Consider the following 17,757-nt stretch of genomic DNA (forward strand, 5'->3'; position numbering starts at 1 on the left):
GTCTTTGTCATCTAGGTAAAAAGACATTTTCTAAATTCAGGTGAGACTAGCTGACTTCGGTTGCTGCCAGGGCAGGCTAGGACTGGGGCAAGCCAGGACCCTGGGGTCTGGAGCCAGGAACACTTGGAAGTGCTCAAATCAGGCGTATTTACTCTGCAGAACTGGCTGCGAGGCTGTTGCTGAGCTCCTCATCTGTGTGGTGAGCACTCGGGAGCAATGTTTTACCTGTTGCACCAGTATTTGTCCAGGGTTCCTGCTGTGCACCTAAGTCACACATGCAGACCTTGCTTCCTGGCTTCTGAGTCCTGCTTCAAGCATGGACTCCCTGATGGGGGTGGGCGTGAGGGGCGCAGACAGCCCCTCCAGCAAGTGGCAGCAGGGAGGCAACTTTCCAAGAGGGGTGGGGGCCAGAACCTTGATCCTGGTTCTGGATTTGTCATGCCATGGGCTGCAGAACCTCGGCCAAGTCCCTCCATCTCCTTGAGTCGGTTTCTCCTCTAGAAGGCAGCATGGTGAAGGAGGTAACAGCTGCCCTTGCTTCCTCGGAAGGAATCATCATGCACCTCCCTAAATGATGGCCCTGAAAGGCCCAGAGACGCGTAAACACCGCACTAATAAGGCTCTCTTTTATTATCAACGCGTTAGTTGTCGAATAAGCGGTAGCCTTTGTTGATTGCCTCCTACTAAGAGGTGCCAGGCCCAGGGCTGGGGTCTCTGTCTTTATAGTAACAGAGATTTTAGTAAAATCACACTTCACTTTCCATGGATTGCTTATCCATCGGCCTGAATTATACAGAACATAACCAAGAACCCCCAAAACAAGCTAAAAAGACCCCTGATGAGATCCAACAGGGACTGTTGGCCAAATGTGTCCTCCCAGAGAGACTTGGTTTACGTGGGACACGGTGTAATTCAGGGGTCAGCAAACTTCTTCTATAGAGGGCCAGATAATAAACATTTTAAGCTTTGCTGGTCCTACAGTGTCTACCACAACTATACAACTCTGCCACTTTAGTGCAAAAGCAGCCATAGGCGATGGACAGGTGTGGCTATGTCCCAATAAAACTTTATTTACAAAGACAGATTTCACTCAGGGGCCAGAGTTTCAAAATTGGAATCTGAATATCTGGGCACAGGCTTGTATTCGCCAGTTCCCCACAGGCTCTACCCTGCACACCCCCAATCTCACATCCCCATCAATTCTCACTATGTTACCAATCTGACCCCAATAATGATATTAATAATAGCAGCAAACATTTATTTAGACTTACTCTGTGCCAGGCCATTTTCTAAGCACTTTACACATATTATTGCATTTAATCACTACAGAAACCCTATTGCCATCTTCCCCAGGAAAAATGAGGTCAAGTGAAGTTAAGCAACTTGCCCAAGATCAGGCAGAGGTGGCAGAGGCAGGATTTGAACCCACGTCTGTGTTCTTGACCACTACACCCTACTGCCCAGTAGGCACCAACCGTACACACCAGGACGGCAGATGACCAGGAGGACACCGGGCCTACTACTCACCACAGGTCTGCCCCCCTTGAAGGGGCCAGGCACCAGAGACTAGCAGTAGCAATGTTTGCAAATGTACAGAAATGTGCTTAGTGGGAAGTGAGACTTGGGGGGTGCCTGGAATCAGGCACTATAGGAGTAAAAAGTAACATCACAGCTGGCAGCCTCACAGGAGGAGCAGGAAGGCCAAAGTAAAGAGGAAAAAGGGATGATTTACTCACTGATTGGCCAGCTACTCAGGGCCAAGCACTCTCCACAAGCCCAAACATCCCAAGGCCTTGTGCTTCAATCAGCATCACCTGTGCCTCACCTGGGTGCTTTCAAGAAATGCGGGATCTCGGCCCCGCCCCAGAAGGTCTAAATCAGAGTTAGCAGCTTCTAACAAGATCCCAGGTGACTCCTATGCACTATGAAGGCTGAGAAGCCCCGCTCTACCTGGTACTTGTTACTGCTCCCATTTCCCAGGTCAGGCATCTAAGGCTCAAAGTGGTTAATTACCTCTCACACTGGTGAATTGCAGGCTAACCTTGGAACTCCAGCTTGTGGTTCAGCAGCTATGCTTATTCCCTAGGGGGGCTCAAAGCAAGGCCTTCAGAACAGTTACTTTAGCAGCAGGTGTGTATCAAGAAGTAATAAGAACATCATGGTGGGATCATAAATATGTAAAATGCTGACCCACCATCAACAGAAGCGTCAGTTGTGCTCAGGATACTTTTTTTTAAAGAAACATGGAAATAAAGAATACAGTTAAGCAAGATTTCAATTACTTCTAATTTCTACAATTTTCAAAATCCCTTATTTTTACAAAATTGCCTAATTTTTCACTCCCTGATGACTTAAGGTAACAGGATGTTGAAGGACTTTGAATTTGGCCACACTGGACAGACTTCTCTCCTTCTAGACACATGTGTTAGCTGATGCCAATGACCGGACTGCAGCAGGGTAGACAGGGAGAACCTAGAACTGTGGGCTATCGGGCTAAGAAAGAGATTTGTACTGGGAATCAGGCTGTATGCCGTCCCATTTGATGCTAAGGGTCTTGGGTAATGATGCTTCCTAAATAGGCATCTTTGGGTTCTGGAATCAGACAGCGAGGTCCCGTCTCTCCCAGCCACCTCTCCACTATGTATTATAACATGAGGACAAGACCACAGGGTACCTCAGCCATGAACTGGGGACCAGTGGGGGGAGCTGAAGAGTTAGCCCATGCCTCCTTAGCCTGTATATTTAACAGACTGTATTTCTTGATAGGCACTTGGAAGGCGGGGAAGACATTTTAGAAGACACCCTTCATATGGCTACAAGGAACAGAAACAACTCAGGATATTAGAAGGGAACAGAGCGGGATAGACATGTATGATCTGGAAAAGGAAAGCTTCCAGAAACTCCAGCAACTACTCTCTCTCTCTCTCTCCAGGCTGCGTGGGTGGTTTCTGTCTGTCTGCCTTCCTACCCGGCCCCTGCAAAGCACCCCACATTTCTCACGGTGGTACCTCTCCTCCCTGTGGTTCTGCTGCATCATCCTCTCAACAACACCCTCTCTCCTTTCCAAATCAGTCCTGCTTCCTCATCACTGGACTCCTGGAAGGCTTTTGGGTCTCATCGCACCTCTGGACACATCCTTTTGACCTCTGCACCCACGGCTCACTGCCCTCCTACTTTCCAATGTCAAGTGAAGAATCCCATCGATCTAGCTTGGCTTTCTGAGCCAGAATCACAGTAGCCAACCACCAATGTCCTTCTGCCTTGGGTCAGAGGACAACCGCCTGGGCCAATCGGCGAAAAGGTGGAAGGGTCATGGGGTGGCATTCCCCAATCACGTGCCTCGGCAGGTGGGGAGGAAGTGGAGTAGGAGTGATAGCATAGCAGCTGTCTTCAGAATTTCAGGGAGTCCTAGAACCTGAGGGTGAGGGAGGACCGCCCAAATCATCTGGTCCAAAGCTGTGCCAGCCCACGTGCCCCCGCTGCAATCCCAAACCTCCCAGGACTGACAGTCTTGTTCCCCTTCCCAAGGACGTCTGGTGGGGTGGGAGGAGAGAATGGGCAAAAGATTGGAAAAAAATACACCAACCTTCCTGCTAGCTAAAGCCAGCGTTGAACGTGACTGATTTCTATGCACTAGGTACTACGGGATGGGGAAGTTCTGAAGAAAGAAACTAAACTCTCATATACTGTGCTGTGTTCAAAAGTCTGAGATGATGTCCTGAATTTATGTGAAAACTTTACAGGATTTTTCATCTTTTGGGGTCTTTCGCATCAAAGAATGCTGGGTAATAATAATGTATTAAAATGGAAACAACACCCCAGATTTTTGGTATTCAAACAAATTCTAATGTAGACTCACCTCTTACTCAGTCTTTGGTAATACTTGAGTGATGCATAGCATGGGGAAAGTCAGGTCACCTGTGGGGTTTTGGAGGGATTTCCAACCCTAAACCACTTGGGCCAACACGGTTACTACTTTTGGGATTCTGACTGGCATCTAGAAAATCATCCTTTTACTGGCAGCATTACTTTGTCCAAAACGCCTTCAGAACCAATTTATTGTTTTATTTTTCCAGGGAAACTGAAAAAGCTGCCAGAAGCACCTAGAAGAAGCTGCACTTGGGTCCAAAACAGAAGTGTATAATTTCAAGGTCAAGTCCACGTGGACATGCAAACTAGTTTTTTTGAACAGGTACAGGAGGGAGAAGGGAGTTACAATTTTTTTTTTTTTTTAAGAGCCCAAGTCTTCCTAAAACCAGCGCCATGATCCATTCTCTTTACAACGGAGCTGAGAATGAGAACATCCAATGTGCCCTTTTCAACCCAAGTTCACCTGAATGTCAGCTGAAAAATGCTCTGTTCACACAGGGCTGATTTTGACACAAAGGAAGCAAAGATATATAAATTCATGGGAACATCTTAAATAACCATTTATAATCTCAACTGATTTTATTCTACTTGAGAGGAGAAAATGTGGAATAATATATTAGGAAATAAATCTTATTAACCAGCCCTAGTTTCTCAGGCTTGGCACTACTGATATTTTGGGCCAGATAATTCTCTGCTGTGGGGCTGGCCTGTGCAGCAGATGTTTAGCAGCATGCCTGACCTCTACCCAGTAGATGCCAGGCTCCCTACCCTCGATCATGACAACCAACATTGTCCCTAGACATTGCCAGATGTCCCCTGGGGGGTAAAACTGTCCCCAGTGGAGAACCACTGTACTGAACTAAGACAGGATTCTAGCTGTTTATAGCAAAGACAGTTATCTGGATATAAATCAGTTTCCCTGGAAATAAATCAGCTTCCCTGGAAACAGGCTGATGTGTTGTCCCTTCCACGTAGTTCGCATTTTAGAACTGCAAAGGGGGTGGCAATGTTTTCCCTTTTCTGAACACGGGGTCAGAAAACCAAGAACAGGGAATCCTTCACCTGCACATCATGTGTGCTCTCTCAGTGATCAGATTTCTAACTTCCTAAGTAAGGGAGACAGGGTAACATGAGCACAGTTCCTGAGCATTCCAGAAAGTGATTAACTTTTATATTTAGGAAGAGGCACGTTTTCAAAGTCCTGGAGACTGTTCCATCTTGTACAAACACGTCCTCCAAAATACTGCAAAATTTGCATACTAAGGCGGACTTTCCTTATAAAAAGACTTGCATGCCATGTCAACAGGTCAGGCCCCAATCCGGTTCCTCTTCTCTCATACCTTCCCCAGATGGGGCCTGGAAATAAATAACCCAGGAGGACCAAGGGGCCCTCCAAACAGTCCAGTGTTCTTGGAAAACCTGGCTCAGCCTGTGGCCAAGAATGTTGTTTCAACCAAGATGTCCCCATGTAAACTGCCTGTGGCCAACCCAGGCAGGCATCTCCCTTTCCCACGTAGTGGAGTACCGACCACAGCACTGACCACAGCCAAGAGGATGCAAGGGCCACTGCCCTCCCCAGGCAAAGGGAGCTGCCTCCCTTTACAAACCATTTCACAGAGGGCAGAGGAAATGAGTCACTTGGCAAAGGGTCTCCTTGTGCAATGCTTTGCTCCAGAAAGGTATCCAGCCCCTGTGAGGCCCCAGCTTCTGGAAGCAAGCAGAGGATGGGAAAGGAGCCGGAATGCATCACTTCCAAAATGCAAAGAGTGAGGGGCACTGCTCTGCAGCCACTGTACACATGAGCAGGTACATACAGGCTTTATCAGACCCCCAAACGCCGATCAGCCCAAATCCCTGCATGTTCTGTTTTACTTCTAAGCAGACCCCGTCAAGCCGTGGGCACTTGGCTTGATTACTCCCTGGATCAAAGTTAAATTACGCAACAAGCTTCTTTTCAGAGCGAGAGGCACGCACAGACTGACTCACCTTCCAGAAGCTATCCACTTTGCCGTACACAAGGGACTGGTTCTGCCTCTTGATTTCGTTAATGTGGTGGATATCGCTGGAGTTCAGGTGCTGCTCGACCACGAACCCCAGGAAGCTGTTGTCTGGCGTGTGAGCTGGTGTGGAAAGGACGGGACAGGGCAGTTAGGATTCAATCGGCAAGAAGAAACACCAACAATTACAAATGTCATGTAAGCTGTCTCAAACATATTTAAATGTTTTCATTTCATCCTGTTCTCTTACCTGGGAGGAGCGAGGGGTGGCCTGCTCCCACCCAGCCCCAGCTCAACCTTCACGGAGAACAATCCTCTCCAGGATGGATTAACCCAAGCCCAATCCTGCTTTTTTCAGTGGAAAGTCCATCTGTTTAAAAACCATTCAGCTGGGTTCTCCCCTCCTTCCTGTTTGCTCAGCCCAAGGCTACTGTCTCCCTCGTCCAGGTTTTACCAACTAGTGGCCAGAAATCTGTAGGGAGCAGGGCTGAATCCATGGTCCTCAATAGGGCCAGTGGACCCTGCTGCTCTCATCTACTCCAGCTGCGTGTTCACCATCCAGTAGGGCAAAAGGGGATTTGGGGGGCAAAACCCCAACCCTGCACCTCCTCCAAGAATCACTCACTAATGACAGATGTAATTCTGGGGCTGTGTACTGAACGGATGGATGGGACGAAGACAGAATAAAAGGTGAAGCTCAATGGGACGGGAACCCCCCCCCCCCCACAAAAGCCAACCACCCTAAGGAACCACGTCCAGTCTCCAGGATAGACTACTCTGGAAGAGAAGAGGCATTTTCCTTTGGATCGCTCCTCCCTTGAGTTCTAAACTTCTCTATTTTAACACTTGACCAAGGGAGAAAGCAAGCCCATACCCTTCACAAACATCTTGTGCCTATAATTTTAAAAAGGAATTTCACCAGAAGGCCACAATCAGAAAATGAGTCTTTCTCAAGGAAACACAGACACTCCTCTCCTATCCAGTCATCTGGCCGGAGAAATCTGCTTTGCAGGAGATGACCAAGCCTGCAGAGGCCTCACAATATGAAATGAAGTAACTGCTCGGCTCGACTCTGACCTTAATAGAACAACTAAAAATAACTTAAGTGGAGAGAGACTGGATATTCAGTGAAATCCACACAGCGCTGCCCATGCCCTATTCATTCACCGGTGGGTGGTCGACAACGGACAACCGGAGGAAGCTGGTTCCTGTGTGTTGTTTTGGTTTTCTCAGGACTCTCCCAGGTGGGAAGCAGGGACAGAAGCACTTAAAGATGCTCTAGGGATCTGAAGGCCCGGGCCCCACTCATGCACCCACGGGAAGATGAACCAGGAAGCCAGGCGGAGAGCCGTGAGCTGTGGACGTGAACGAGCTGCCTAAGTACTCGTGACCACCATCCCGTCTCCCAGGCTGCTGCCTAATGGGGGTGACAGACGAGGAGATAATAGGACTGTGACTGGGGAGTCGTGTGTGGTCTGGCCAATCTGTTATTTCATTTCGGCATTTTTGAACAAGTGCCCAGAGGCAATGGCAATGGCTGCAGTTGGCTGGAAAGTAAATTACTGAATAAGTTCTACTGCCAACAAGAGGCAATGGTTGCTTTCATTTTTTCCTTTTGGAGGAGATGGAGGGAAGGGGGTTTGAAGGGGTCTGGGGGGAGGGGAAGAGAGCCTGCGTGCACTTGAAATGTCGATAAGGCAGCTCAAAAAAATCTCTTTTTTAAACTTTTGGTTCATCGTAGAAATTCTGAAATAGAATCTGACACTTTAAACTCTGAAATCGTGGTTTTATCTTCAGAAAATTTATCTAAAGCACCAGGCTTTAGATACTCGTTTCTGCAGTTCAGTTATCTAGTCTCTAGGTGGGCCCGTCTTAAAAAAGGAAATAATCTAGCATCTGAAACACTTAACAGGTTAGAAAAATACATCATATACTAAGGTATGTTCAAAAATAAAATGATCATCAAGACCCAAAAAAGAAAAAAAAACTCGTATCTGTTTATATTTTTGTGTCAAAGGTTCCCCACAGCTTGAACAATGAGAGGGAGAGGCAGTAAATAATCTACTCAAAAAACTTGTGGGGTGGGACTTCCCTGGTGGTCCAGTGGCTAAGACTCTGCACTCCCAATGCAGGGGGCCTGGGTTCGATCCCTGGTGAGGAACTAGATTCCGCATGCTGCAACTAAGACCTGGCGTGGATGGAAGGAAGGAAGGAAGGAAGGAAGGAAGGAGGGAAGGAGGGAGGGAAGGAGGGAGGGAGGGGGAAGGGAAGGAGGGAGGGGGAAGGGAAGGAGGGAGGGGGAAGGGAAGGAGGGAGGGAGGGAAGAAGGAGGGAGGGAGGGAGGGAGGGAAGGAGGGGGGAGGGAGGGAAGAAGGGAAGGAGGGAGGGAGGAGGGAGGAGGGAGGAGGGAGGGGGAGGGGGAGGGAGGGGGAGGGAGGGAAGGAGGGAGGGAAGGAGGGAGGGAGGGAGGGAGGGAGGGAGGGGGGAGGGAGGGAAGGAGGGAGGGAGGGGGAGGGGGGAGGAGGGAGGGAGGGGGAGGGAGGGGGGAGGGGGGAGGGGGGAGGGAGGGAGAGGGGGAGGGAGGGAGAGGGGGAGGGAGGGAGAGGGGGAGGGAGGGAGGGGGGAGGGAGAAATAAATAATAAAAAACTTGTGGGGAATGGTGAGGTTTTACCATTTTATGACTATCATTTGGTACTAAATTGACTATTTGGACACTGTATGAGGAATAAATTACACATACAAGCTCTCCTCTAAGTTTTCATCCCCACACCTTATTTCAACTCCTCTCTCTCTCGTCTGCAGTATTAAAGTTGGGGACCAAAAACCTGCAGGAGCAGTTTAAGAAGCTCAGGTGAGACTTAAGGAAAAACGGAGGTAGCACTTAGAAACGCACTGCCACATCTCAGGAGCAGCAGGCAGGCCAGCCATGTCTCTTCCCCAGCCACACTGGACCCACAGGACACCGACTGCCTGTAACACGAGGGGATGCTCAGCTGAGACTCACCCGGCAGGTGATTCGGAAGTAACCACAGAGCAGGCGTGCATCGCTCCCAAGGGGCCGGCCAGCAGCTGGGTGCCTTCCTGGCGTCACCCCCATCACGAGCCCTGGTCTGAACACAAGCCTTCCTAAAGTTGCTTATAATAAACCAAAAGCCGAAAGTACAGGCTGATGGATCTGAAAGGACCTTTCTGTGGAGATCTACCCTCAGGCCAAGCTTTGTCTTTTGTTTTGCCTTCAGATGGGAACACAGACTTCAGCTGTGGGAAGGGTATTCAAAGCAAAGGTATTTACATTTCAAGGTAAATCAAAGAAATCCCATCATAAATGAGACACAGGAAATCTTGTACTTTTGGAAATCACTCCAACCCAGGCGGTAAACAAACGTGATTTTTTTTAGATAACTGACAATCTGAGTGCTTTATAGTGACCATTTCATTATATCTTCATGACAACCTTACAACAAGTTTGTACAGATGAGAAAAGAGAGAGTTACTTAAACTACCCAAGTTGACATGCCAGGAAATGGCAACGTTGGGATTCAGAGCCAGACCAGCTGTTTCCAGAGCCCAAGCTCCTTAAAGCACTTTAATATACAGCTTCAGAGTCCAAATATTTTATTTTCTGGACTCTGTGAACCAGAGTGGTAAACATGCTTTGGAGGAAAATAATATTGTAAGGTAGACCAAAATACACATGACACACACACACACACACACATATATATATGTGTATATATATATATATATATATATATATATATACATATATATATATATATATATATAGAGAGAGAGAGAGAGAGAGAGAGAGAGAGAGAGAGAGAGGGACTTTCCTCAGCTTCTTGAGCAACTTATATTATATGTATGTGGAAGCAAGCTGATTTTTTCTACATGGTACGAGCTGGAAGGGATTTCCTAAACATGAGTAATGATCTTTAAAGGATTTTAGGACATTTTTTTCTTATTAAGAAAAGCATTATTTTAAGTACTTGGAAAGCACCTATTTACAAATGATTACAAACCAAATCAGGTTGGTGAGTTTCCTGAGCTGACTCCTGCAATGACTTCTTTTAAGAATTACTGTTAGTTTAGCTGGAATAGTTCATTCAGTGACAAATATTTCAGAGCACTCTTTCTATGAACCACATGTATATGCTAGGTATTGAGGAACTACAACATAAAGATGAGTTTCTGTCTTCATGGAGCTTATCAACTACTTAATAAATCAGGTATACACTATATCTACCAAGCAGTTATAATGTCCTCGTTTGAAATGTAAGTCACAATTTTTATTAAGTCAAACTGAGCCTTCTTTCAACAGCATAAATTCTCCTAGGTCTGATTTTTCAACCAGTTAGTTCTAAACATCTCTTAAGAAGTACAAAATTCATTCTAACAGATGTCTGCCGGCCTTCAACCACGGCTGGCCCTGCAGTGTTGGGGACTCCCATGCCACCTAGTCACCAAGGGCAGAAACTGCAGAGCCAGCTGGGCTCCCTCTGCAGCCTCACAGCCACCCAATTCACCAAGTCCAGGGGAGGTCAGCTTCTCAAAAGCCATCACCTCTTTCTCTCCTCTTCACCTTTCCTAGCTCTGACCTCATCAAATCTTGTCAAAACTTCAATAGATAAGTTTTTCTTTAAATAGAAACGGTTTTCCTAGTTATAATAGAAACACATTCTCAGTGTATAACTTTTTTTCAGACAATAGAGAAAGATAGTATAAGGAAAGAATGATGTCGCCCATCATTTTACCACCTAGAAATAACCACTGTTAGGCTCCTTTTTTCTAGACTCATGGATCCTTTTTAATCCTCAAACCAAAACTGGGTCTTACAAAATTGGATCTTTTGTGAATTTCTTTTTTCTCTTACACCAAGTGCTACAGGTAATCTTTCTGGGGTAATAACCATGGCTCATCCACACTTGTTAGAGCAGCACAATACCTCAGTGCCTAGACTCACCCCCTCAAGATGGAATGCCCATGGTTCTGGTCTGCCAGCATCACTTAGTGGAACTAACTGCACTTCCCACACCAGCCATGCAATTCTGTTCCATTCGGGGGGCTTGAACTGGTGCCAATCCTGACCTCTTATGTCCCCCACTCCCCATGCCTCCAAGGATGGGCACATGATCCACAGGACTCGACTTGACCAAGGCTCACTTGAAAGATGGGTTTACCATCCAAGTCCTGCCTACCAGAGTTGCTCCATGGTGAGCGCGCTACTTTTGGAGTCAACATCTTGCTGCTACGGTTACTCAGCTGGCAGGGTAGAAGTCTAGAGCTGCAAACGTCATCTCCGCGCCCACGTGAGGAGAGCCTGCCTGAGAATGATGCCAAGCCAGAGACATGCAAAGCCGAGATAGGGAGAGTAAAGAGATCCTCCAAGCCCTGAATCCAGCTCTGCCTAAAGCCGGTTTTAACAATTCCCAGTGACAAGAGCCAACAAACCCTTGTGACCAAGCCAGTTTGAACGAAATCCTGTCTAATACACCCTACCATTTTAGGATGTTTCCAATTCTTGACTATCTAAATCAATGACTATCGAATATCACTGCACCCGCGTAAACCCTGCAGTGGATTTCCGAGTAGTCTCCACACCTCCAGCCTTGCCCCTTCGTCCCGTTCTCACTGCCTCCTAACTCCAATCCATCCTTTGTGTTGCCTGACAAGGTATTCTTTGAAACAAATATGTGACTATGGCAGTTTCCTGCTGAAAAGCTTCACTTCCCTCAGGGGGAAGCAGCGCCCAAGTATACCTGTCATTCCAGGTCACCCTTCCACGGATATCTCTTCTTCATGACCTACCCGGGGTTTTTAATGCCGTGTTTTTCCATCTTATCTCATGCTGGCATGTGTCTGGCATGTCTATCACTTCCTCCTGCGTTTAAGTCTCAGCTCTCATCGCCTCTTAGTTGAAGGGTTCGCTGACTCCCTAAGACTGAGATGAGTACCCTTCTTCTGCTCTCTTAGACCACGAAGAGTTAGTCCTTATCACACGTCACTGTCTCCACTTATGACTATATGCTCCTTGAGGACTGAGCCACGTTTTATGTGTCTCCGACTTCCAGGAGCCCAGAGCACAGTAGGAACTGAGAAAATATTTTTTGAATGAACGACTGATTAAGTCAATGATGAATGCTTCATTACCTGGTGTGACTGACTTTGTAGGCAGAGCTCTGTTGCTAGGCAGCAGAGGTCATGCCTGAATTACTTCCAGCATCATGTTCTTTGCACACAAGCTCCCAAACCAAAGCCCATTCTTCTCAGGATTCATCATTAGCTAAGGCAGCTCACCACTCTATCCTAGAACCTAGCTCAGGCCTGGTGTAGTATAGATGTTCAATAAATATTTATTAAATAGATAAATGAACATAGCTTTTTATCTAGGTCACAAAGTAGATGTTGGCAAGAAGGGAAACAAATCAGTGATCTAGGCTTTTAAAATTCTAACATCACAGGTTTCTCAGTATCATCATTCATTCAACATTCGGCACATTTACTGAGCACTTACTATGAGCCAGGCAACAACTCAGGAGTTTAGGATATGCCAGTGAACAAGATAAGCATGGGTGAAGCTCCCTTCATGCAGCTTATATTCAGCCAGGGAGGAAGACAGTAAACAATTAAACAAATAAAATAATTCAGTTTTGTACATAAAAAAACAAAACAAAACACAATTTGGTGACAAATACTGAACTCTAGTTAATGATGTCATGCTGAAACATCTAAGGGTTAAGTGTTCTTTTATGCATAAAAGGAAAAAAAATTGGATTGATGGATGGGGAGAAGATAGACATATAGATGGATAGGTCATAGAACAAATAAAGCAAACTGTTAACTGTGGAGTCTAGGCTTTGGGTTTCTATTTTACATTTCTTTCCATTTTTTTATATTTCAAAAATTTCATAACAAAACAGGGAAGAATACTGGCTGCTGTCATTCACGGCATTCACAATTTTGATGCTGATTCTGGTGATGACGAAACCTACATGACAGAAAAAAACTCTACTGAAAAATAGCTACATCACACAAGTAGTCATCTGATTTAAAAAAACGCACATAGTGATGTTTTGCTTCAAATTTCGTCAAAATTGATTTTGTTTCCCAAATGGTAGTGATGCTAGGCTCTTAGAGAGACAGGAGGCTGGGATGCACGCTGGGGAAACTATCATGTACAGCTGAGTTGAAAAGATGAGCATCTGAACTGTTGACAGAAGACACACCAGAGTAAATTTTTCAAGCGTCAAAAAGCAATTTAGGAGGGAATGGACCCCTTAGAAGAACATTACTCCTGAAGGCTGAGTCTCAGACTGAAGGAATTACAAGGCTGATCCTGTTACTCACTGGTCAGCACAGATGTGAAAGCCAAGAGCCCTCCTGGTCCAAGTGAAAGGCCAAAAAGGCTGCTTGAATCACAAATAGCTCCTTTGCTTGTCAGGCCCTGAAAATAAAGTCGTACACGGAAGCCATGGATCCTCAGCTGAAGCCAACATGTTTGTCACTTGCATGAAAGGGAACTGGCTTGTTTCTAAAATCCCTGTTTTGTCAGGCAAAATTTTTGGTCTACAAGCCACTATTCCCATCTGATCACGCAAATAAACGTGGATGCAAACCCCAAGTCCTTGGAGAAACTCAAAGAGTTAGAATGTCAATGACAACGACCACCAGTATGATCTGAACAACTCCTGAAAACCCAACCATGTGAATAATTTCTGTGGGAAGACAAGGGAGAGTAACATGAGTTCACTGGCTTCAAGAAGCTTCTGTACTCTTAGATTTTTTTTTAATTGAAGTATAGTTGATTTACAATGTTGTGTTAATTTCTGCTGTACAGCCAAGTGATTCGGTTTATACACACGTGCACACACACACATTTTTTTTATATTCTTTTCCATTATGGTTTATCACAGGATATTGAATATAGTTCCCTGTGCTACAGCGTAACCTTAGATTTGTACATTTCTTACGCTTCCCTACATTGTTGCATGGACTAAAAATAGAACTGGCATTATCGTTCCATTTAATTTAATTCAATCGATAAGTATTTTCTGAATGCCTACTATGTGCCAGACATTCTTCAAGGTATTGGAGTCTCAGCAATGAACAACACAGACAAAACTCCTACTAATACTATCCTCAGATTCCAGCAGAGAAAAAAAGAAAATAAAAGTCCCTGAAGCATAAATGCTAAGTGATAATACAGTTATAGAGGAAAAGAAAGCAGGGAATGGGTATAAGAAGTTGGGGGAGAAAGGAGTTGCATTTAAAAAAAGGGAGGGGGGTCAGGCTTAGTCTCACTGGAGTGACATTTGAGTTAAAGACCTGAAGGAAGGGATATGGAAGTCTAAGGGAACAATGTTCTGGAGGATGGAACAACCGATGCAAAGGTCCTCGGGTAGGAGTGTGCCTGGCCCACCCAAAAAACAGTAAGGAGGCTAGAGAGTAGTGAGGAAGAGGACACGTAGTAAGAGATGAGGCCGGGGGGGTGGGGGGGTAGCAGGGCCAGACCACTCCAGGCCTTGAGGCAACTGGGGTGACATCTTTCCCTACAGTGAGAGGCTACGTCACTGTGGGCACAGGAGTGTCACGATGTTACTTACATTTTCATTAACTCCATTCTGTGGTTGGGTCTACTTTGTTCTTTATTCTTAACTCAACCAGTATTTGTCACCAGCGATGGTACAACTTCAGGGACTGAGGACTCAGCAGTGAGGATGCTCATGGAGATGGCGAAGCGGCCTCCGGGCAGGCACACAGGTGTGGGGTGGGGCAGGGGAAAGGAGCAGGGGCGCGAGGCTCAGGGAGGGAAGGCTTTCTGGAGGACAGGACACCTCCCTGGAGGGTGAGCAGGGGGGACGGGGGAGCGAGGGACACGGTTTCCAGACAAGGGAACAGCACATGCAATGGTCTGGCTGTCAGAGAGGACTTGGCACCCTGGGAGACCTAAAAGCCTACGGGAGAAAGCACAACATCAGAGACCAGATGGTATAACAAATGCAAAGGGGTTGGAGGTAAAACAGGGAGGCTCTAATGCCTCCAGAATCCCCAATCTGTTCCTCACTCAACTCTATCACAGCTCCCAGATTTCTACATGTTATCGAGAAACACTGAGTATCTCCCAGCCCGGACTATAATTACACAATATGAGCACCCAGAAGGCAAATTCTCAAAAGGACTAAAAAATGACTTAAGTAAAAACTGGGCTTCCCTGGTGGCGCAGTGGTTGAGAATCTGCCTGCCAATGCGGGGGACACGGGTTCGAGCCCTGGTCCGGGAAGATCCCACATGCCGCAGAGCGGCTGGGCCCGTGAACCACAATTACTGAGCCTGCGCGTCTGGAGCCTGTGCTCCGCAACAAGAGAGGCCGCGATAGTGAGAGGCCCGCGCACCGCGATGAAGAGTGGCCCCCACTTGCCGCAACTACAGAAAGCCCTCGCACAGAAACGAGGACCCAACACAACCATAAATAAATAAATAAATAAATTTTTAAAAAATGGTTTAAAAAAATTACTTAAGTAAAAATAAACCAATACAAACAGACTTTGCCTCGAAAATAGGAAACGTTCTATTACAGTGATATGAACAGTGAGGTTGCTAAACAGACTAACAAACGTTATGGAAACTTTTCAACGACAGGAGGTGAATGTAAGTCTGAGATGCAGCTTGCCTGAAACTAGGAATGAGGAATCTGGTAATCTCTGCTATTGTGCTTTCAGCCACAGTCTTCACGGCAAGAGAGGAAAAAAACTCAGTTAGATGAAGATGTTTTCCCACTACTGATGTTTTTACATAAGCCTGACGAAGTTGTGAAAGAGGGTGCCAGGCAGATAATTAGAACTATCCAAATACGGGATAATTCAAGGTGCAAGACACCAACTTCAGGGTTTTATTTTCTCTTGTAAATGGTACAGGCAGATGTCTTCTCTATTTGATTTTTCTGTGCGGGCAGATTCCTTTCATTCCTTTACTGGGGTATGATGCACCTTGTCTGGGACTGAGAAAAATAAGAGAATACCTTATTTTTTCTAAACTTCTTCAGGAGTTTAGAAAAAGCAGTACGCACAGCAGATTAAAGGCTGTTGACTGAAACAATGCCTAAATATAGGGTCAAGTCCCTGGCAAGCCCAGAAAAAGCAACAATTAATTCTCAACAAGAATTAGCAAACGTACCCCAAATAAATACAAAGTCCACTTGATAGACTATATAAAACAGCCTTGGAAACAATGGTTTTAAAAGTTGAACCTTGAAAATATTTTTTGATATAGTAAATGGAAAAAAAGCAGATATAAAATTTTAGTATGTGTGTTATAACTATGCAAAAATATACCCCTGAAAAAGATAATAATGCTTACATTAGGATAGGGGGGCCTTTTTCCTTGGGGAGGCTTTCCCTGTTTTCATAATAGGGTTATTTTTCTTTTTTTAATTTGATTGGAAAGATGGAAGTCATTTAAATAGAGACTTCAAGAGAAAAATAAAATTTTGCTAGCAGGGTGATATGAAGGCGGCAAAGGTGGTGAGGAATCATGGTGGCACCTTCAGAGACCAGCAGACTGTCTGGTGAGGTCGGGGAGGCCAGGGGAGAGCTGTGGTAGGGGAGAGAAGGCAGGGGGCCCGAGAGCTATGCTACGGACTTTGGACCTGACCCCATGGGCAAAGGGAAGGCACTGTGGTTTTTGAGGAGGAACAGCTTGGTCCATGCTGAGCTTTTCAGAGCTGGCTCTGGGGCAGGAGGAGGGTCTCAGTGCCCAGCTCAGAAGCCACACTAGAGTATGGATAAGCGGGAAAAGGAACAAGAGGCCTGCCCTGACGGAGGAAGAACTGCACTTCTCAGCTCAGCTTCCTGGAAAAAACCATCGCTCAAAGATCTAGTTAAAAGAGAAATGAAATGGAGCTATTTGTAGTGAGGTGGATGGAGTTAGAGTCTGTCATACAGAGTGAAGTAAGTCAGAAAGAGAAAAACAAATACAGTATGCTAACACATATATATGGAATCTAAGGGAAAATAAAGGTCATGAAGAACCTAGTGGCAAGACAGGAATAAAGACACAGACCTACTAGAGAATGGACTTGAGGATATGGGGAGGGAGAGGGGTAAGATGTGACAGGGTGAGAGAGTGGCATAGACATATATACACTACCAAATGTAAAATAGATAGCTAGTGGGAAGCAGCCGCATAGCACAGGGAGATCAGCTCGGTGCTGTGTGACCACCTAGAGGGGTGGGATAGGGAGGGTGGGAGGGAGACGCAAGAGGGAAGAGATATGGGGATATATGTATATGTATAGCTGATTCACTTTGTTATAAAGCAGAAACTAACACACCATTGTAAAGCAATTATACTCCAATAAAGATGTTTAAAAAAAAAAAAAAAAGATCTAGTTAAATGTCCTTACTGTGGTCTGACCGCTCGGTTGGTCCCTATAGAAGCTGCTTAGGAAGGTGCTGGGAACAGTCTATGCTGACACACAAAAATGCCCAAATGCAGACAGAATACCCGGAGAGGATAGTTCTAGTGAAATTCTGAGATTTGGGGCAAAACAGTGAAGAAAAGCCAGGCTTTTCAGCTTGTAGAAATTCTACCAACTTAGTGAGGAAATGAGTTAGAGGAGAAATACAAGCAGCCTTAAAGTGAGACGTGCCCTCTGAATATTCAACAGCATCAACCTGGTCAGAAGCATCTGTCTCACTGCCCTACTCCTAAAGATGCTTCAGGAACAGTGCGGGTGCGTTCTCCTCTTTCCTTATCCTCCTGCTGGGCCCTTTCTAAACAGCCTTCTCCATCCTCTCCCTGTACTCCACGCCTGCCAGAACACTGCTAATCCAGTAATAAGACAGCCGGACTTGACGACGACCTGATTCTACAAGTACAACACTACTTCTG

The 17,757-nt window shown here is 45.9% G+C and overlaps 1 protein-coding gene across 5 annotated transcripts in view; it reads right to left on the reverse strand.

Annotated features, from left to right (window-relative positions):
* Positions 1 to 17,757, reverse strand: part of MGAT5 (alpha-1,6-mannosylglycoprotein 6-beta-N-acetylglucosaminyltransferase) — a 371,967-nt gene that overhangs the window by 91,142 nt on the left and 263,068 nt on the right. For all 5 annotated transcript variants that reach the window (XM_068545240.1, XM_068545241.1, XM_068545239.1 and 2 more), the window contains one exon: positions 5,857 to 5,990. In XM_068545240.1, the coding sequence (XP_068401341.1) occupies positions 5,857 to 5,990 (134 nt within the window). The remainder of the gene's footprint in view (positions 1 to 5,856; positions 5,991 to 17,757) is intronic.

The sequence above is a fragment of the Eschrichtius robustus genome, chromosome 5, assembly GCF_028021215.1.
Source record: "Eschrichtius robustus isolate mEscRob2 chromosome 5, mEscRob2.pri, whole genome shotgun sequence".
Taxonomy (NCBI): Eukaryota; Metazoa; Chordata; class Mammalia; order Artiodactyla; family Eschrichtiidae; genus Eschrichtius; species Eschrichtius robustus.